Source organism: Antedon mediterranea, chromosome 11 (genome assembly GCF_964355755.1).
Source record: "Antedon mediterranea chromosome 11, ecAntMedi1.1, whole genome shotgun sequence".
Classification (NCBI taxonomy): domain Eukaryota; kingdom Metazoa; phylum Echinodermata; class Crinoidea; order Comatulida; family Antedonidae; genus Antedon; species Antedon mediterranea.
The window spans coordinates 20,249,303-20,270,672 of record NC_092680.1 but is presented as its reverse complement, the minus strand read 5'-3'; the positions used below and the strand labels follow the sequence as shown (position 1 = coordinate 20,270,672).

At 30.6% G+C, this 21,370-nt stretch overlaps 1 protein-coding gene across 4 annotated transcripts in view; it reads right to left on the bottom strand.

Annotated features, from left to right (window-relative positions):
* Nucleotides 1-467: 467 nt before the first annotated feature.
* Nucleotides 468-21,370, bottom strand: part of LOC140063185 (uncharacterized) — a 60,833-nt gene continuing 39,930 nt past the window's right edge. For 2 of the 4 annotated variants that reach the window (XM_072109662.1, XM_072109663.1), the window contains exons 9-21: nucleotides 21,149-21,236; nucleotides 19,422-19,462; nucleotides 18,046-18,073; nucleotides 12,436-12,498; nucleotides 11,660-11,767; nucleotides 10,489-11,190; nucleotides 9,756-9,860; nucleotides 8,417-8,479; nucleotides 7,475-7,534; nucleotides 6,483-6,632; nucleotides 5,737-5,958; nucleotides 4,220-4,338; nucleotides 468-3,756 (exon numbers count right to left, since the gene is read on the bottom strand). In XM_072109662.1, the coding sequence (XP_071965763.1) occupies nucleotides 3,353-3,756; nucleotides 4,220-4,338; nucleotides 5,737-5,958; nucleotides 6,483-6,632; nucleotides 7,475-7,534; nucleotides 8,417-8,479; nucleotides 9,756-9,860; nucleotides 10,489-11,190; nucleotides 11,660-11,767; nucleotides 12,436-12,498; nucleotides 18,046-18,073; nucleotides 19,422-19,462; nucleotides 21,149-21,236 (2,153 nt within the window). In that variant the 3' untranslated portion in view covers nucleotides 468-3,352. The remainder of the gene's footprint in view (nucleotides 3,757-4,219; nucleotides 4,339-5,736; nucleotides 5,959-6,482; nucleotides 6,633-7,474; nucleotides 7,535-8,416; nucleotides 8,480-9,755; nucleotides 9,861-10,488; nucleotides 11,191-11,659; nucleotides 11,768-12,435; nucleotides 12,499-18,045; nucleotides 18,074-19,421; nucleotides 19,463-21,148; nucleotides 21,237-21,370) is intronic. The other 2 variants (XM_072109665.1, XM_072109664.1) reach the window with 2 other exon arrangements.

Here is a 21,370-nt window from a genome sequence, read left to right as displayed (position 1 = left end):
CATACGCTTTTTTTTAATGAAGTTGATACATGAAGAAAAAATGCGTTTCATGACTATGATGGCAAGTTTTCCTTACATGCATATGCAGAATATTTAGATTTTCTTGGCTAGACTCAAAGGTAGCCTTGAACAACTCAGTACTGTATCTATAATTTGTACATAGGAAAATTCTGTAATATAGTGTCACATATGTATCACATGTGATGCCTGTAACATGTTATAAGCATATGCTGTATAGGCATCACATTTGACACTCTGTATTACAGAATTTGCCTTGCAGAGAATTCTATGTAAAGATATAGTACAGATAACCAGGTGCCTGTTAATTCTGACTTGCCTATCTATATTTTACTTTTGCTCCTATACAACGTCCCCCCACACTCCAGGTGAGTTAACATCCATTTATTCTTGTTTATTGTTGCCTTTTAAACCACTGGTCAAACACAAAATTAAAAGACTGGAGGCTTTCTTATAATTATTTTCTCACATAAGTGACATTTGAACATTTAATAAATGCTGTTACACTCATACATAAAGAAATAGAAAGGATTATAGCAATGGTGGTGTGTTGACTCTTCTTGGCAACATATTAAACATCACAATAATGAATATTTAATTATGGTGTATAAACCCACTAAAGCTCTGTATACACTATCAAACTTTATTTGACACAAAAATGTGATGTTCCCATATATGATGATGTCATATCGCTACCATATGAAGGTATATCACTACCATATTTGGGCACATCAAACTATAGTTTGACAGTGTGTAGACAGAGCTTCAGATGTAATCATTACTCTAAAAAAAAAAGTTAAAAAATCACCTAAATCTAGTCAATTATTTTTCTTTACAAAATACACATTAATCGAATCGAATAAACAGATTACAATATTTAAGTTTTTCAAACATTATCAAGAGCTACTCTTCCTAATCATCGTTGACAATGATCTACCTATACATAATACAACCTATACTTACTTTAAACAACAACAAATCCTTCACAAAATCTGAAAAACCTCCGGCAAAATAATGTAAGTAAAACAAAAACAATATATCAAGAATTTAACTTTTTTTTCTGTAATTACATTAATGATACATGATCTAGAGCGAGTAGAAAATGTTTGAGTTTTAGAATTCATAAAATTACTAAGGAACTTATCAAGCTCAACAGTAAAAATGGAATCAACTCTCTATACAGTGATACTGTAATATTGGTTACTGTATTGTTCCCAGTCCATTATGTATATTATACCATATTGGCATATGATCAGTCAACTCTACTAATACCAGACTCTATGAAAACAGGACTTTTCATGACGTCAAAAAAGGTCCTAAATTCATTTATACATATCTATACCTTGGTAGCTTTATTCACTATTTTTCACATTTAAAACCACATTCAGAATGCCATCATTCCCGAAAACCTTGATATATTAGGGTGTCTGGTTTTGACGAGCTGAAGCAATGCATTATGGGGTTTCTTATGTGATAAGGAGAATTCCACATTAGACATTATTTTAGCACAAAAATAAATAATAATACAATTAAACAACCATTTTAACATTCCCCTTCTTTTAATTAGGCTACTTTGCAATTATCAAATGTTTTACATTATTTTCAAGCTTAAAACATTATTTTCTGAATGTATTTTTATGGCTTGTATTTTTACATTCATCACATAAACTACTAATGTAATTATCATCTAATGTTCAAGATAAACAAAAACAATCCTGAATAAAAAGTTAAAATATTGCACATGTCCACTTCAATGCACAACGCCCATAGTGTAATATAGACTTGATGCAGATGTACCACTAGCATATAGTAGAACCACTATTAAGGGGAAACCTTCGAAACTCAACAAATATTCCACTAAACTCGTTGAAAAGTTCTTACACAATTCGGCAAACACTACATTGAATTCAGAATGAATGAAGTAATCATAATTTCAATAAATAAAAACTGTATTTACTAATACTATTTGTGTTCTAATAACAAGTAAGTTAGGTTACCCTCACAAAGATAAAAGGGAATATTTAATAGCATATTTTGTCATTTTTAAACTAAACAATATGTTAATAAAATTGTAAGCACCAACAAAATTCAAAAGCCAAATTGAAATATGAAACAAAAATTTTAAAATTACAAACTTATGTCATCTATCTTCTGTAAATGTAAACAAAATGAATTTTGTACAATTTATAAAAACAATACAGACAGTTAACTATATATTTCTTTAACAATCAACTTATGTAATTCAGTATTTTCAAATTTAAACAAAACAATTACAATCTATTAGGCTTTTAACTAGATAGTATAATATAGTTAACAAATTCTTTGTATGTACATAAAAAAAAACAGATACATCATGAAATTACAAACATTTCAACCATACAATACATACTTTACTTCGATACATAGTTAAACATTTAAAAAAAAAACTAGTAATTTTAAATAAATATACTGAATTACAATTAACATTTCTACTCCATTAGTTCAGTTCTAAAGTATGTCGTATTTTAATTTGAAAACACAAACAAAAAATGAGGAATTTATCTATGGAATGACTGTTTTTGACTACCACTGAAAACACACCCATATCTACAAACTGTTGAATATTTAATTATGTAAATTACACAAAATGAATATTTATAGCTACTATATTTACATGGCGAATATTTGCTACTAAAGTATTAAGGTAACCGTACCATTATTACATAGTAGTAGTTGACGTGGTAACAAATACAACTAACATAACTACAACAAAGGTTAAAGGTTAAAGGTCACTATGTATCTATAACATTATAGCAATGTTGACTTATTTACATTTATTTATAGCCATTGTATTTCAATCTTATAAAAATCAATTAATAGTTTTTTTTCTTAAAATATCCACATCACAAAAGTGAAAAATTTTAAATTTTAGTGATCCATTGATAAAAAAACAACTTTTCCCAGGAAAAATATTGTTGTTACTTTTTTTTTCATAAGATGAGTTGGTATACATAATTTATCAAGTAGATATTTTGTTAATTGATTTCATGTAAAGTGTCAACAAATGTGCTAAATATTTCGCAATTGATTTATATTCTCAAAAATTAATCCGCAAAAGATAATTTATTAAGAAAACAATTTAATAGCTTCATAATTAAAATGTGTTATGCCAAATTAGATGGCAAAATTTGTAATGCTCCAAGAGATGACTAAATCAAATATAGCACTGTTTTCACAAATAATTCATAACCTTTTTCCTGTGATTACATTAGCCCGGTTCTTCACAATATTGTTTTTAAACTAATGGAATAAATTTACATTAAATTTGAAAACTCTAAAGTTAGCAACCTAAAACTCATTGAACCGGAACAGCAGAAATATCCGTGGCAGAATTATCATTGTTTAAATGTGGCGCGTTGAACCTTTGACCTCCATCAGTCTTTTCAGCATACATGTTCTTCAGGGTAGATATCAACGATTGCAGGCTATCGGCGTTGCCAGTCGTTTTATCAAGCTGGACGTCCTTTCCGCCAGATATGTGGCGCATAAGTCCGGTACGTAATTCTTCTAACTGTTTGTCTAACGATTTATGTTTCTCCATCATGACCTCGTGTTCTTGCTCTGATTGTTTTAGCTTGGTTTCCATCGATGCGATCTGTGTACGTAATTTTATCATCGATGATTCGGTTTGTTTATTACTGCTTTGCAGGTCTAAAATCTCTTGGTCTATTATTTTCATTTCTTCATCATTTTCAATTTCTGAAAATAAAATCATTGTTGCTATACATTATTAAACGTTTTTGTGTTCCTGTGTATAAATTAACCTGGATACTTTACTTGCAGACGTCATCTTGGAAAAAAAAATTCAGGAGAATGGGAAAAAACAGTATAAAACTAATTTTAAAAAAGTGTGATGTGCCCAAAGATGGTAGTGATATACCCAAATATGGTAGTGATATGACATCATCATGTCCATATATGGGCATATCACATTGTTTTGTCACATAAGTGTAGACAGCGCTTTAAAAAGAGGTTGGTATATAAAGTAAACATTAGGCATGTCAGATATGACATAGGCGCAAAGACTTAGTAATATTTTTTCCATATTCAAACAGAAATTGCACATTCGAGAGAGGCGGGAGGAGGAAAGATGATTATTTTTGGAAACTCTTGTGATGTCATACTAGGAATTCTCACATGAATTATTATATGTATTAATTACCATTATCATATGTATTTTCTGGTACCATGGCAACAACAGGAGGAGGAGTAGCAGTTTCTGTAAATTGATTGTCCATGCTTGTCTTCTTTTGTGGAGAATATATTGGAGAATCTGGAAGACTACAAAATAAATTATATCGGTTATATTATTTATTTGTTTGTGTTATATTCAAAATAATTAGGGTGATGATATATTAAAGATGTTGTATGAAATAATAGACAAAGGATGTACCACTTTATAGACTAGTGAATGATAGTATAAGATTGTGTGTGAACCATATTTATGTACACATCATATTGTCAAGTTTGTGTACATAAACTTTTTCAACACTGATTGGTTTTTATCAATCATAAACAAAAACAAGCAAGGCATCACAAAAATGATTTTATTGTTGTTATTACACATCATGATAGCACAGACAAATATAAAGAATTAGTTGGCTATATCTGGTGGAAGGGATATTGGTCAGCTATCCATGTTTTATCCATTTTCCCTCTGATACGGACGATTGTTGGAACAAATGATATAACAAAATACAAAATATTATTACATTAAACATTTTTCTTCTATTTTAGTTAGAATGTTACTAAATGTGTTAGGATGTTGTATGCTCATCACAAGTAATCATTTTTTCTACATGCTTTGACATACAGTATTTAGTAGAGCTAATTCTAAAGATTGCGACATTTAGTAGTATTTTCATATCCCTGCGAATAAACATATTTTGTTTGTTTTTTTCTGTTACCACAATGGAAGGAAAATCAAAAGCAACTAACATACATGCGGAATCATGCATATACATTTTGTTATTAATCAAATACTGAATACAGAATTATTTTTGTTTTAAAACTTCAACATTAATACAATAGATGATTTCAAAAGCCGCACACCTACATGGATCATCTCACTTTGGGAATCTTTCTTTTCATAATTTGGATGGAAAAGTCATTAATTAATGAAAATTTTGATGTGAAATAAATGTCTTTTATCGTATATATTATTTTTCATTGCATTAAATGCTACAATCACTCATTACTTTGATAGATAGATAGTTAGTCGTTTTTAAAAATTAGAATATGGAATTGCAAAAATATTTCTTTTTTCTAAAATTGTTTAATTTTGTTATATATTTAATGATACATTAGCATCACTTACAATACATAAATTGTCACACAATACCCCAGAGGACAATGACTTCATTGTCCAGGAACCAAAGGCAGTGGGGGATTCGTAGAATTCGCCATATCGCATAGCCAGCGAGGGAGCAAAATATGGGATGTATTATAATAGTAGCTGAGGTTGCTAGCATTGCAATGGTTGTCTCACAAGTGTCTGAAACCTGTATGGCAACCAAAGCAAAGCTTTATGGGGGGATTATGCGATATGGTGAATTGTTGTTAGTCTTGTTTTAACGATTATTGACATAATAACTAATTTGTAAAAAGTACGTAACATAAAACCGTTGAGTGGAAGTAGGAAGATCCTATTAGCTACATTCAAATCCCTACTCTACTTACTTCATCGTTGGTTCAATCTTCATCGTTCGTTTTGGAATTGACAAGGGTGCCACATTCTCATTATTTTCCAGAAGCATGTAATTAGCTATATTATCCTTAGGTACAGACTGTTGGGGGCCGTTGTAGCCAGCCCGAGCCGCATTCGGGCAACCTGACGCGCTACGATGTGACGCATACTTGCCCGTGATATGACCAGTGCCATCGCAGCCTGGAATAGGGCACCTAGCAAAGATTTTAAAAGACAAAGAAATACAGAACTAAACTAAAGAATTTTAGAAAAAAGAAATATAACTTATTTATGACTTATTTATAGTCAATCCTGATACCAAAACACCCCTAAACTATAAATGGAATGTCTTTTCAATTATTATTTTTAGTAGTTTGTGATTGATATTGTTAGCATTAGTAATAATTATTATGTAATAACAAACTGATGACGTATTATTATAACAAATGGTTTAACTGGATAATGTATGAACATTGATGACGGTGATAGTTATGAGCGTTTTAAATATTCATTAACAACAGGTGCATACATGATTGCACCAAAACCCCTTCTTCCTCCCACATAGAAATGACAAACAACGAGGCAATTGGGTTGCATGGAATATACTGCAATAGCTTGGATATTATAATGGCAACATATTTTTTCTTTTGCTTTAATATTTTAGTATACAAAATACAGCAACATGCCAAGATGCAGGCAGGGTATATTTACATGCCCCAATAAGCACACGTCAACTCACTTGATAAGTAGTTCATCTTCTTCAGCGCTTCCTTCTTTCTTAACCGGTGAAAGACCCTTCTTTTTGGCTCGTGGACAGCCAGAGAGGCTGCGATGAGACGAGTAATTGCCGGTCACGTGGCCAGAGCCATCACAACCAATTGTGGGACACCTAGTAAATTTACACATGTCACATAGTGTTATGGATTAGCATTAGACTGTGCAGGTATCATAGTATTGTACCTGTATATTGTAACATTTGCACACACAGAATATTAGAGTGAACAGAAGTGAGGATTATGAATGAATTTAACAATTTACTTACAATTATTCAATATGTAAATATTTTATAATTCACTAGAAATGTTTTTACCAATCTGACTAAACACATGATCTCACAAATAATATTGATTCATTTGTGTTTAGTTGTAGAATAAATTTCATCGCAAAAAGTATGACCATCACATGTGAATACAGATATGATCTATAAAAATATAACCAATAAAACTGTATTTTTGTCAGTTAATGGAGTAAGCCAAAGTTTTCACTCCCATCATTCTCAATATGTTCTGTCAGCAGATTCTCGGTACTGTATCGATAATTTATGTACCGTATCATAGACAACTTCTATGATACAGTCTCACATATATATCAATAATATGCCTGTATCATAGGCCATACAGCTAATTTTACAGTATAGTGGTATAGGCAAATTCTGTGATATGGCATCACATACATATCACATATTATGCCTGTATCATAGGCCATAAGGATAATTTTACAGTATCGTAGGAAAATTCTACGATACAGTGTCACATACATCACATGGCTGTATCATAGGCCAAGTAACCTAACCTTAACATACAGAGAATCAGGTGGTTCTGTTAGTAGTATGTTTGTTTCCTATTAAAGCAATGCATGGATGGCAAGCAATGCATAGATGCCAACATCCTCATGTTATTATTAGCTGCATGTCCTACACATGCAAGTTGCAATTAATGCTTTTTTGCTTACCGTAGATCTTGCGACCCTTGCACTATTTGAGACTTGTCTGCGTTTGGACAACCAGATAAGCTGTACAAGAACAAACAATAGCATATTAAACTATTTACAACAACACAAAATATGAAATATGCACAAATTGTATAAACCTCAGAATCCTGTTATTAGTAATTAATAATATGTTATGGGAACGAATGAAAGTGATGTAAAGTTTAAAAGTATTAATTTAAATTACTAAAGTAGAAAGTGTTAGATGATTAGAAGTGCATTTGTTATTCAGTTTCAGTATTTTGCAATAAATTAGTATTATAAAAGTAGTATGGTTTATTTTTGATTGGATTAACAACAGTTACTAAAACCAGGTATAGGTCATAGTCCACTGATAGGTCAATGTGTGCTTTATAACTTAAACTCTGTCTACACTATCAAACTAGTTTGTGATGTGCCCAAATATGGTATGTGCCCAAATATGTAGTGATATGACATCATCGTATGGGCACATCACATTTTTTGTTGTCACATAATATTTGATAGTGTAGACAGAGCTTTAGATATATATTCACATAGATTTAGTTCTCCTATCCATTTGAAACAAGTACAATTGCATACTACTACACTGTGCTAGCTCTCAACAGACACAAGTCTGGCAAATAAATTGATACACAAACAGTTAAATTATAATAGTAATTTAAATGAATAATCTTGTCTACTCCTTACTGAATATATATTCTAAAAACTCAAAAATAAATGTGTATCCCCATTATAACTAGATGACCTTAAAACATACAGTACACCACAAAAACCATTATAGGTCATTAATTAAGTAATACTTAATTACACAACTCTATGCCTAATTAACAAAAATAACTGTTTCATTATCAAATAAAACAATCACTTTCTATTGATTAACCTATGACCTATAACACACGTAAATTCTATTTGAAATGTATGTACCTCCGATGAGAAGAATAGTTACCGGTCACATGACCCGAGCCGTCGCATCCTGGCGTTGGACAGCTGTGCAAAACAAATAAGTTAACGTTAATTTACAAGTTTGCCGACGAGAACTAGCCAAGTGTACATTGAAATAAGTTAATATTGATTGTTGTAGTTTAATATCAACATACACGAGTCACAACATCAGAAGAGGATAGTTATTCAATGGATGCAATAGCAATAACTGAAAAAGCCAATTTATTACTATAGAATTATAAATTTACAATTTAAAGATACTGTACTAGTATCAGGGAGGTAATTACACCTCCCTGATACTATAGCATGAAATTATCTTTTGATATCAGCAATAGGAAACTATGTACAGTAGTTTATGAATGAAATGAAAAGGGTTATAGAATAAAATTAAATTCATTACAAAAATAAAATTAAGAATGAAATATAATATATTCAATCAAAAAATTTATATGATGTTTTTTTTTTTTAATAATTGCAGCAAATTTATAAAGTTCCAACAAAAATGTAATAAAGCCAAAGTAAATTAAAAAGATGAAGAGATGAAAGTAGTTGTATATTCAATATTTATAAAATAAAATATTTACAATAATCTATGGGTAAGGTGTGAACAATTTGACAAATATGTATTAAGGTTATGATAACAAGATCATACTTAAGAAAATTGTACAACAATTTCAGATGTAAGAAATTCCAAATATTTTAATTGTAGGTTGTACAGAAAAATATAAAAAAACATGCAATGTACAAAAACCTATTAAACCTCAAACATGCACCACAAATTACTAACAGTCCTAATAATAATATTGAATTAAAAAAAAAGGTTTTACACAGTTAAATAGAAGCAAAGAAAAGATGAAATATCTTGTGAAACAAAAGAATAAAACAAGCAAGGCTCCATTTAAATCCAAAGGCAAATTACTGAGAAATTGACAATGTTGAGGGTATGGGTACCATTTTTTAACAAAATAATAATTTTCTTATTAAAAACGAATATTTAAGTGACACACATCACCAAAATATTTGTCAAAAAATAATGGTGTTATTAACCAGTTGTATCCTTATCATAATGTTTACTACAAACATGCAAGAAAAACAATAATTATCTCGACATTTAAAATAATATATTTTCAATAAACTAATGGGAAAGAACTTTAAATATACAGTACTTGAAAGGCATTAAAAAAGTGTAATAATAACAAAACACATGCATGCAAAACATAGCTAACAAGTTACTACAAGAATACACCATATCACCATAACCCTACAAAACACCAAGAACAAATAACAACACCTTACATAAACCACCAACGTGATAGCCTACCTTAGGTGATCCCGCTTTTGAGGGTCAGGGTAAGGTTGTTTATGAAACGATGGAGGAGGAGGAGGCTGATAAAGAGGAAACTTGTGGGACATAGCAGCAGCGTAACTGAATAATCCAATGCCGCACAGCAAGATAAAAGTGCAAGATGGTTTTAATGAAAATTAGTATGAAAAATTATTCAATTATAATCATTAACCTGATATGAAACAGTTTAAGGGAAAGTTATACAGAAAGAAACACTTATAAAAAAACAATAGCATTCAACACAAAAAGTATAAACGACAAAAACAATATTGACAACACAGAAAAAAGAATCAATTGCAAACATAGATTTTAGTTAGAACTAGTTTATGGTTCTTATGTTAATACTTCTGTACCTTGTAAGTGAAAACTCTGTTTCTACTGTTAAAAACATCCTTAATAATATAGTAATAATATGTATTGTTTACATTATGTCATCATGCAAGGTGTATTTGTTAGTCTACAGCAGTTGATTAGTCATTGTTAATGTTAGTGATAATGAAAATATTTTGTTAATAATTGCTATACAAAGTTCTTTAAATGGGGTTTGTTAATCAGAAAACTGTATACCGGTAGTTTTTTTTGTTAGTCAGTAAAGAGTTTGAATCAAATTAGTCAAGAAATTTGAGTACGTTTGATAAATAAGTTGGTTTAATTAGTAATCTGTAAAACAATAATGTTAGTAGAAGGTGAATTATTGTATATGTCTTACCTTTCATCATTGTTTTGCACAGGAGGTGGATACCATGTTTGTGACAAGGGCAGACTTTGTTGAGGTTGTTCGTTAAGATTCGGTGAGTGTTCATACGTTCTTGGAATGGTCAGAAGCGTTGGTGGGCTTGAGTAGGTCGGTTGTTGAACGCTTGGTGCCATCGAGGTCAACGACCTATGTGGCTCGGAATGTTTCACAGTGGACGTGGTTCTCATGCTCAGATCAAGCGTGCCATTTGAATCGAGTTTCATTACTTCGTGACTTGTTGGTTGCGGTACGGGTATCTGATGCGTTGACGGTTGAGGTGGTTGAGATACTTGAGGTTGGTGATGGATAATAGGGGACGGTACCGATACGATAGGTTGAGATTGAACCTGAGGAGGGGAAGGAGCCGATTGGTTGTTGTAAACCGTATCCATACGTGGCGCACGGATCGAAAGGTTTATTGCGGAAGCTGCAAGATGTGCAGCCGATGAATTAATCGTATTGTCAACTTTACTTTTTTCATAGTCACTCGGTAGAGGCAAACGTTTAACTGGTGGTATGTCAGGACTGATGATTTTTGGTGCAATACGTTTGTGAGCTGTGCTCTGGAATGTATGGCTAGGCCCATCGTACATGTAGTCCAAGTTGCTTCGCTGTAAAAGGGGAACGTATCCCTGGGATGGAACATCTTGCTTTACAAAACACATTCCAGTTGGCCTAAAATGGAAACAAATTTTGTTATTTTTTATATTTTTTATTTTATACACATAGCTGGCCAATTACAGCGTATAAACTGATTGAGATTTAGAGAGTTAATAGAAACAGTTATGAGTTCAAGCCTAGCACTGGTCAGGCTTACCCCCTGGATATTGGTAGAAGTTACAGCCTTGGCACTGGTCAGGCTTACCCCCTGGATATTGGTAGAAGTTACAGCCTTGGCACTGGTCAGGCTTACCCCCTGGATATTGGTAGAAGTTACAGCCTTGGCACTGGTCAGGCTTGAACGTTGGACATTACATTCTATGAAAGATACAGCTCCATTTATGAGATCAGCTCCACTACAAGTTATAGAAGACTTAGTTTAAAGAAATGAAATTAGTTCTGAAAACCTGGTTTGGGTAAGCCACGATCCTTTTTGCTTTAGTTCTGTCAGGTAGGCCTAATGTTGCATTAGTAAGCGACTAACCTGTTAACTTGAGCCCTGCTCTGAGCAAGAGCTTGAGCCGCTGTCAAGCCACTATCTCGAGATCCTTTAGTAGTCTTCTCTGCAGCTGCAATTGGACAGCCAGACAAACTAGAAAGAAACAAGAACACAAAAGAAATGTAATGCATTCAATATATGCTTTGGTTTACATTTTCAAGATTAAAAAACACAACTTAATATCAAATTGCAAAATGATAACATAAAATAAAGATACAAATTGCATTCTCTGATTCATAAATGTTAACAAACTGAGGGGTTTGTGTGTTTATGACATTCTAGTTGTAAGACGATATGCTAAATAAACTAGGACTGAATGAATGCTCCTGTATACAAATCATCAAGTTGTGATAGTACCTGATTACCATGGAAACATGATACACACAGATGATCACATAACTAGTTCCATACAGACTAACTCAATGGTAAAAAGAACTGAAAAAGCAGTACAGAACACAGTTACCGCTATGTGTATGTGATCAGTATGATGGTATAACTGATACGGAATACAATAACTGGTGTTTTTCTCTGAAGAAAACTAGTACGATTTAACTGGTACAGCTCAAAGAAACTGGTACAGATAAATCTGGCACACACAATGATTGATGTACACAACTTACAGAACAGGCAAAAATAATATTAAAGATACAGCACAAAAAAGGGTCACTAGTGTAATAACATAAACCAGCAAAATCTATGTTTGAATGTAACCAAAGTTTTCAAGTAACAGACGTTATAATTATTTTAATTTGTGAGCTCACCTTCTGTGTGAATTTCTGTTACTATTTACATGACCTTTGCCAGTACAACCAGGCGTTGGGCATCTGAAAGAAACAGAAAATTATACAAATAAACATATTATATCTAAATAATGTTATTAAGTTACAAGTATGCATTAAAATAGTTTTGCTCATCTTTATTTCAAATTAAATTTTATTCAACGTATATTTTATTTAAATTAAAATATCACATTCTATAATAAAGTAATATAAAGTCTGAAAAATTGATTCACATTTTGTCTAAATTGACTTTTGAACATAATCAGCACCAATAGGTCTGTGATGTGATATGTTTAAAGCCATGTCTACACTATCAAACTTTATGTGACAACAAAATGTGATGCGCCCATATATGGACATGATGATGTCATATCACTACCTTATTTTAGCATATCATTATCACTATCATATTTAGGCACATTACACTTTTTTTGTCCAACTAGTGTAGATAGAGCTTAAGAATTGTTTATTAAAATGGTTTTAGCCAGCCTGCAGGTAAGTTTCGCTAGTAGGTGCTTGTGTCCTTACGCAAAAACACACAACCAGGGTACCATGAATGAACAAATAGTCTGTATGCTGTTAGGTAAAGCTTTTAATGTTGAATATTTGGTGTATCAAAATGTAATTTTGTTAATATAGGTAGTTATTATACTTGAACAAGATTGTGAAACCTAACTGTATTGTAAAGCTCTGTCTACACTATCAAACTATTTTGACAAAAAAAAGTGTGATGTGCCCAAATAATTGGTAGTGATATGACATCATCATGTCCATATATGGACACATCACATTTTATCACATGTCACAAGTTTGATAGTGAAGACAGAGCATTAGGCCCGAAGCAAACTGTTAAGACAGCATTAATGAACACTCATTTTATACATTACAACCAATACTATCCAATTAGTAGAATTATAGCCACCAGCTAGAGTACAGGTGTAAATGACGCAACAACTTGTCACTTCCACCTGCCAACTAATCAAACTTATTAACATTCATTTGTGTTATTTATCATTAAAAAAGTGGATACTGTTAACTTTTGTTAATCCCTTTGCCCGCACCATTGCCTTAAAACAATCACCTATGCACCATTTTCCTCTTCATTATTAAAAATGATGCTGTTATTTATATAACTTTTGATGTAGATTTAAGTCATATCTATTTTATTTACATCATCTTTATTTTTTTAAATAAATAATACCAATATTGACAGTAAAAAATGAAAATCTGGCAATATTTTTATTCTTTCCTTATGTATATTTCATTTTGGTAGGTTAATCATTGAAAAGTCACATAGACTAGCTAGAATATCAACCTTGTTGATAAGACATAATATTTGTGTATGTGATTAAAATCTAAGGATGAAAAGCTCTGAAACTTTTTCCAAAATTGGCACCAAAATTTTGAGAGATGTAGACTACAACTATAAAAATAATTCCTCTATTACGGTAAATATTATTATTATTTCATGTCTCGAAAAAAGAAATGATGATGGTGAATTGTAGGGATGTTCCCACTTGAGGTTTGTGGACTGTACCATTTAGAGAAAGGGGTGTTCAATGAATTTTCTACTTTTCAAGTATATCTCGCTCTTCGAGGAGAAATATGGCATTTATCGGTTTATCCAGGTAAGCTAGGCACGTAATAGACATTATTATTAGGCATAATAGTCAACTGGATGGTGTAGGTAGCAAAAACACTTTTGGAATTGATTAAATTTTAGTAAGTGTATCACACTTTGGTATGTATATTTTTTTGGTTCATACTATTAAAATTAATAATAATAGATAGAAATAATATTGTTTAAAAACCACACTATAAGTATAATTCGTAATAAAATATTACTTAATAGGAAGAAAGAGAAACGTAAGAGATACACATTTAATTAATAATATAATGAGCAAGTTAATCATTTTCTATCAATATTAATCATAAATGTCTTCCTTTTACATTTACAATTCATAATTATATTGAATAATTTAACGGAAATCAACGAAATGCATCCGCCAATTTGTAAATGAAAACTCAAAACATCTCAAGCGAAACTTATTACATATATTATCTTCAATTCTCTTACTTGCGATTATTGCCTTTGAAAATTCTGGGATATTAAAGTTCCATGAACAGGTGGGATGTAATCCAGCATTCTGATTGGTTGATTGAGTATAGCTAATTATGTTGATTGGATCAGTAAAAACAACTTGGCAAGAATTTTAAGGAGATCCCAGGAATAAACTTGTTTATCAACTACTCCAGTTGTATTTCAGATAGTTTCTAAGTTTTCTTGCTGGTCCCTGAGCCTTGTTTCAACAATCAGGATCACACTTACAAAAGAGTTTTATTTTATTGATTTTAAATGAGGAATATTCATTCATCATTAAAATAAATTTCAATATGTTTCACTTTGTTTCCTATGCATTGACTATTACATTATTTCAATGGGCATTAATACATGAAATTTGCGAGCAATAATATTGCGATGGGAGTGACAGGTTTATTGGAGAAACAAGTTCTCAAAACGCTGATTAATGACCAAACAAAAATGAACTAGATATTAATTTACTTCTGTTACGGAATCGAAGGCTTTATTTATAGAACATCGTCATCATCTTTTGTTGAAATAACAACATAGGGGGAAATTAAAGCTCATAATAATGGAATATTGTTATAACTTAAAGATGTATTGTCCCTCAAAAAGATGAAAAATGAAGATTAATTATATCAGACTTTAAATATGTTATATTGTAGTTTTAATCAAGTTAATCACTTCAGTAGAAAAAAAAACCAAAAAAAATAATGTTTTCACTTATAAAATGACAAAATAAATGGTTATATTCAACCAAATACCCATTGGCTGGCAGCTAATTTGACCATTTTTTTGCTTTAAATTACAGTTTTTTTTCATGTAAATACATTTTTTTCAATCCAATTTTTGGTCAAAGTGGCTAACTATTATGTTATATTAAAATTGCATTTCAACAAAAAATGTTGTCAAGAATTATTTTTTTAGGGGGACAATACATCTTTAAGCTAAAGGACTATATGGTATTCAGTACAACCATCTTTACTCATACTTGTCTTCAATAAATACAATTAATAAATGTGCTTTTTAATAGGTTAACCTCTTGATTAGAATTATACAACTGTACTAAAAAAAATCGTTTAATTACTTAGTGGTAGGTCAATTGTGAAATGTATTCCATCTTCAGCAGGTAAAACATACACATTTCTTAAAAACTTTAACATATTATAAAATAATTGTTTCAAAGAAATGAAATAAAACACCGAATTAGTCATCATTGTTTAGAATAAAGTAGCCTATAAAATATTATTATATTCAAATCTTTAATGTTTATAAAACATTTTATTTATTTAGCAAGGCCTATAGTATAGCCAGTCTATTTGAAATATGTAGGCCCAGTATAAAGTAAGTATTTTTTTATTTAAAGATTTAAGTTTAACAAAAAAACAAATAATAATAGTAATGCATTACATCCTTCTTGGTTTCTTAGATTTGTTTAACCCTTCTTGAGTTGAACTTTTCACAGTTTCTGAAACCATCTGGAATTGTGGGAAAAAGAGAATCATTAAATTAACGAATTAAATAGAAAAATAAAACAAAATAAAAGCTGCAAGAAGAGGCCTAGCATCACCCTTTATTAAAATTAATTAATTAATTTAGTGTAGGCCTAGTCACTATCAGTAATAATAGGCCTAGCCTAGCCTACCTAGTAGGCTATACTTTTCTAGGCCTGGGCTATTCCAGCCTGCCTGTGCATTGGCTTACTAGCATTGCCAGCCACCACACTACTGACTGTTACTCAGTGGTGCTGTATAAACTACCAACCATTGAGGGTTCCTAATTAATGTTCCCAATAGGCCTACACTAATTTGTTAATAAAGTTAGGTTATACCTACATTAAAGCACATAATAAATTTATAATAATACTTACTTTTTGTAATAATAAAAAGCCGATCCCTGTTGTTTAAATGACTGTTGGTTCTTTACATGTGCACAAACTTTCAAAACTTTTGAATCATAGCAACATTATTATGCTGCTCTCTGATTGGTCAGAAGTTTCTTTATAGATTATTCAAATTCAGAAAGTGCTGTAGCTCAGAAAATAAATGCTTTCATCATTGTATATCTATTTTTAAGTTTTTTGTTTGTTTGAAAGTTATAATATATTTTTTTTAATTTTTTGTACATTTGTGCAGTTTTATCTAATACATGAAAACCATGCCCATACGTTGTTCTGTGTAAACTATTATAGTCATTATTTTTACTTTTTAAATGAAAAAAATAATATTAACTTCATATAATACCATACTGAAAATAAATATTTTACAAGTATGGAAAATTTGTAGATCAATTAAGTTTGTGAAATATTAATTTAAACACTTCTAAAGGAATAACTTGTAAAATTATTTTTTTATTAAGTTATGTTTATTAATTTAATAATCAAAGAATATAGAGAATAACAATAAATTTAAAAGCTTCTTTTAAATGATATTTACTTAAATTATTAATTTGGTACACGTATTTAAAATGGATTAAATATCGCAGAAAAGATATTGAAGACAACATGATGAAGTAATTTCAAATGTCAGTCGAAATTTTTAAACAATAACAAAGAAATGTTGGATTTGACAAAATCACTTAACAGCGAATGTAAAGTAGTTAGTACCACACAGAGAAAAGTAAAAGTAATCAATATATTACAAGTAACAAGGAAGGACGCAACTGGCTCATTTGCTGCCTACAAAATACTTGATCAAAATATATTCCAAACAAAAGTCTAGAATACAGTTTCCATCTCAATTTTTAATGGAAAGCTAAGCAATCAGGGACTATCTCAACAGTTGGTATGAAAAGGAAATTGCTTTTTGAATCTTGGTAAAGATTTAGCTCTTGGCATTATGGGTAATATTTCAATCTGCTGTCAACTTACCATCAAGGATGTTGGTACTATACTAACACAACATGAATAAAGTAGTTTCATCAATTTATAAACATTTCATAATGTGTTTGAAGAAACCTTGATTTCATAAAACATGAAGATGTGCATGATATCAAAACTATATACAAGAGAAGTGCGTATTGAGTATTGATGATGTAGTGAATTATGATAAGAACGCAAGCTCCTGACCGAGACAGCATTGCAATATAAAGCTCTGTCTACACTAACAAACTTGTTTGATTAAAAAAAGTGTGATGTGCACAAATATGGTAGTGATATATCCAAATATGGTAGTTGTATGACATCATCATATCCATATATGGGCACATCATTTTTTTTTTGTCACATAAAGTTTGATAGTGTAGACAGAGCTTTAGATCTTACATGAAGTAACTTTCCTCGTAAAATGGGAATCTCCCTGATTTAGGTGAAAAAGGAACGTGGGGTGGAGGGTTTGTAAATTCAAAACTCTGGATTTGTTTAGGTTTTATTTAATTACCCAGAAAGTGAAACTGTTTGTATATGGGCTGGAGATATTTAGTCAAAAACCCCTGTAATATTAACATTGAAATATTGTATATATTAATAACAAAAATTCAATATTTAATTAAAAAAATATATGTATGCTTACTTTAACACTTGATCGTGGATCTGAAGTACTGTGCAACAAGAAAAACAAAGAATAAAACAATAAAACATGTTAACAAAAATCAACTTCAAAATATTAGTTATAAAAAATTAACATGGTGTAAATAATTCAAAATAATTTACTGAATTGATTTTTTATTAAAAACACTTAAAACTGATTTAAAATGAAAAATTAAAAAACAAGATTAAGATGGCATCTAACGGATTAAGATTTAGTAATTTATAATAATTAATAGTCGTTTCCGCAAGTCTATTTTGCTAGTGTAAAAGTGAAAAATTCCATGACAAATTATACATTAATAACTCAAAAAGCTAAATGCCTCACACAGTAATAAGACTGATCTGTGTTTAAGAAAAACTAATTAAGAATAATGCCTGAAGAAAACGTAGTGTTAACCTATTTCCACTCATAAATTACCAGTAATCACAGACTCGTAAAACAATCAATATATAATAAGTTAACAAAACAATTATACATAAGTAATAAGGAAAAATAATAATAAACATAGTAAAAAAAGATTTTATTTTCATTCAATCTTTTTTATTTTGGAATATCATTGTAAATAAATAACATTATTAACAGAAAGAAAAGCATTGTACAGATAACTACTGTATACTTTTAGTAAATTAGAAATATGATGTTAAGAAATTAATTTCATTATTTTTTTTTTATTTTGGAATATCATAACATTGTGAATAAATAACATAATTAAAAACAGAAAAAAAAGCATCGTACTTTAGTAAATTAGAAATATGATGTTAAGATATTAATTTCATTATTTTTTTTTTATTTTGGAATATCATAACATAGTAAACAAATAACATTAACAACAAAAAGAAGAAAATAAGATAGCATTGTACGGAAATCTATACCTAGTAAAATGGAAATATGATGAAATATCAGGATTTTACATGTTTAGGGAAGAAAAATACAGGAAAACAAATATAGTACCTTACTTCAACATTTCCAATATGATTCATTTATATTTATTTTACAATTTATTATTATTATGTTATATTTTGTCAAAGTGACCATGTGATCATCAGGATCAGGATTTAGTTTTTTTTTACAGAAATTGTAATCTACAAATATGGTTTTAATTTTCAGAATCTTTATACGAATATACTGTCTAATTCATATGAAATCTTTCAATTGTTCTAAAATAAACAAACTATGAAGATGCCATCAAAAATATTAAATATGAAACCAGCAAAATTAGAACAAAATATATCAACTCATTTTGTACAGAGCAACTTTGTTTAAACAACCAACTAAACAAAAATGGAACATTTTCAATTTGCAATCTACAGTATGAACAACTAAACAGTTTGACTGAAATCCATTTTAAATTTACTTACATTTTTGGGGAATTTTGTCCTTATGTGGGCATCCAGATAAACTATAAAAAACAAATATAAATAGAAAAAAAAACTTATATATGAAAAATTGACATTAATACTATACTACAAGTAAAAGTAGAAAAATTGGTGTGTAACATTATTTTTCAAATTTCAATATTTTGTTAAATTAAAATGTTTTTATTAATTAATATAGTAGTAATCACAAATGATGATTACACAGTTTAATTCTTAATAATGTTGATTGTAACATGAATTATCAATTTAGACTGAGTGATAGTCTGACAGAACACAATTAAAATCTACTATTCTTGATTGAAAATGACTACAATTGGTTACAACTTATTATTCATGTATGTCTTCAGTTGAGGTTTGGAATGTCATATTGTAGCACCTTAGGAATGCGTTAATAATCCAAGTTATTCTAGTCATGTGTGATAACACCCATGCGGCAATATTATAGGAGTTCAATTATGATTATGACATCATACAATATTAAAGTCACATACATGTACAGATGGTTTCATTCGGGATGAACCATTATAACAATAAACCACCTGTTTCTTTAAGAACACGTTTTTAACATGATGACTCACTTATTACCAGATAAGAATCTAAACCTTACTAAACTAAGGGCCTGTTCATAGGGGTTGAAAATACCAGCTTATTCCCGATTTCCGTTCGCGTAATCCAATTAACTTTTGCCTCAGGCTACAAAAAATTCGAGGCAAAATGTTCACCAAATTTGCAGGTTATTTCAGCGATAATCCAATTATACTCGGCCTTCGAGGATAATAAATCTCCGATAGAGGCAATGTGTCAAATTTTGACAAACCTTCGCTGCCTAGGCCCGTCATTTCTCCTACGAAGCTCTTCCATACACGCTTCGAGAGCGATCGTCAGCTGGTGCTGTCCTTGTTGGTGTAGACCGCTTAGTAGGCCTAGCTGGTCGGTGGTGTTTCCGTCGTGTAACATTGGGCTCAAATTCTTCGTCAATGAGTAAAATAATGGTCGTCGGGAGAAGGAATATTTCGGCAGGATTATCGGCGTTAAGAGGCATAAGGTTTGTCGCAAGGATAAGCAGTGTAAAAGGTAGCAAGTAATTGTTATTGTAAAGAAAGATCGCGAGTGAAAAATATACAACACGAAACTAGCGTGCGAAAATGGGGTCGTAGGTTGTAAAGACAACTGACCTTAAAACGTAATTTCCGGTTTGTGATTCGTCGATTAAGCATTTAAGCGGTTAAATATTTCAAGTACGAACAACGCTCAATTTATAACCCGAGGCATGGGTGAAATTAAGCGCTTATTTTAACCACCGTACGAACACGACCTAAGTATCATTGTGTGGCTACTGTCATGAGCAGAATTCTGGTACTGTGCGATTAAGTCATGACTTGAACCCAAGACCCTGGGATTAGAAGGCAAATAACAAGTTACAGTGCCACTACAATAAAATGCTTGTTTGTCTGACCTAGTGGTGTTTATACCTAATATCAAGTGCAAAATTAGGGGGTGGAATTTACAACGATTGCACAGTGTCAGAGTTGGGCCTTAAGGGATAAAATTATACCCAAGCATGTGATTATAATTAGACATATGTAATTAAATGTTGTGGAAAAGTTTTAATTTTCTTGTTTGATAACTTCTATACTTTCATCTTCATCTTCATTGATTTAAAAATTCACAAACAAAAATCTAATATTTTTATATTAAAAAAAACATACCTCCTATGATGATGGTACAGTCCAGTCACATGACCTGAACCATCACAGCCTGGTGTTGGACACTTGCTTCCTTCCATGTTCAACATTTCTAAATGAAAAGAAAAATTTAATTTACAAAATAATTTTAATCGTAACATAATATTTTAATTTAATCTACATGCATACTTTCTGAATTTATTTATCTTTTTTTTTTGTAGATCAAGCAATAAAAAGCAAAGATCA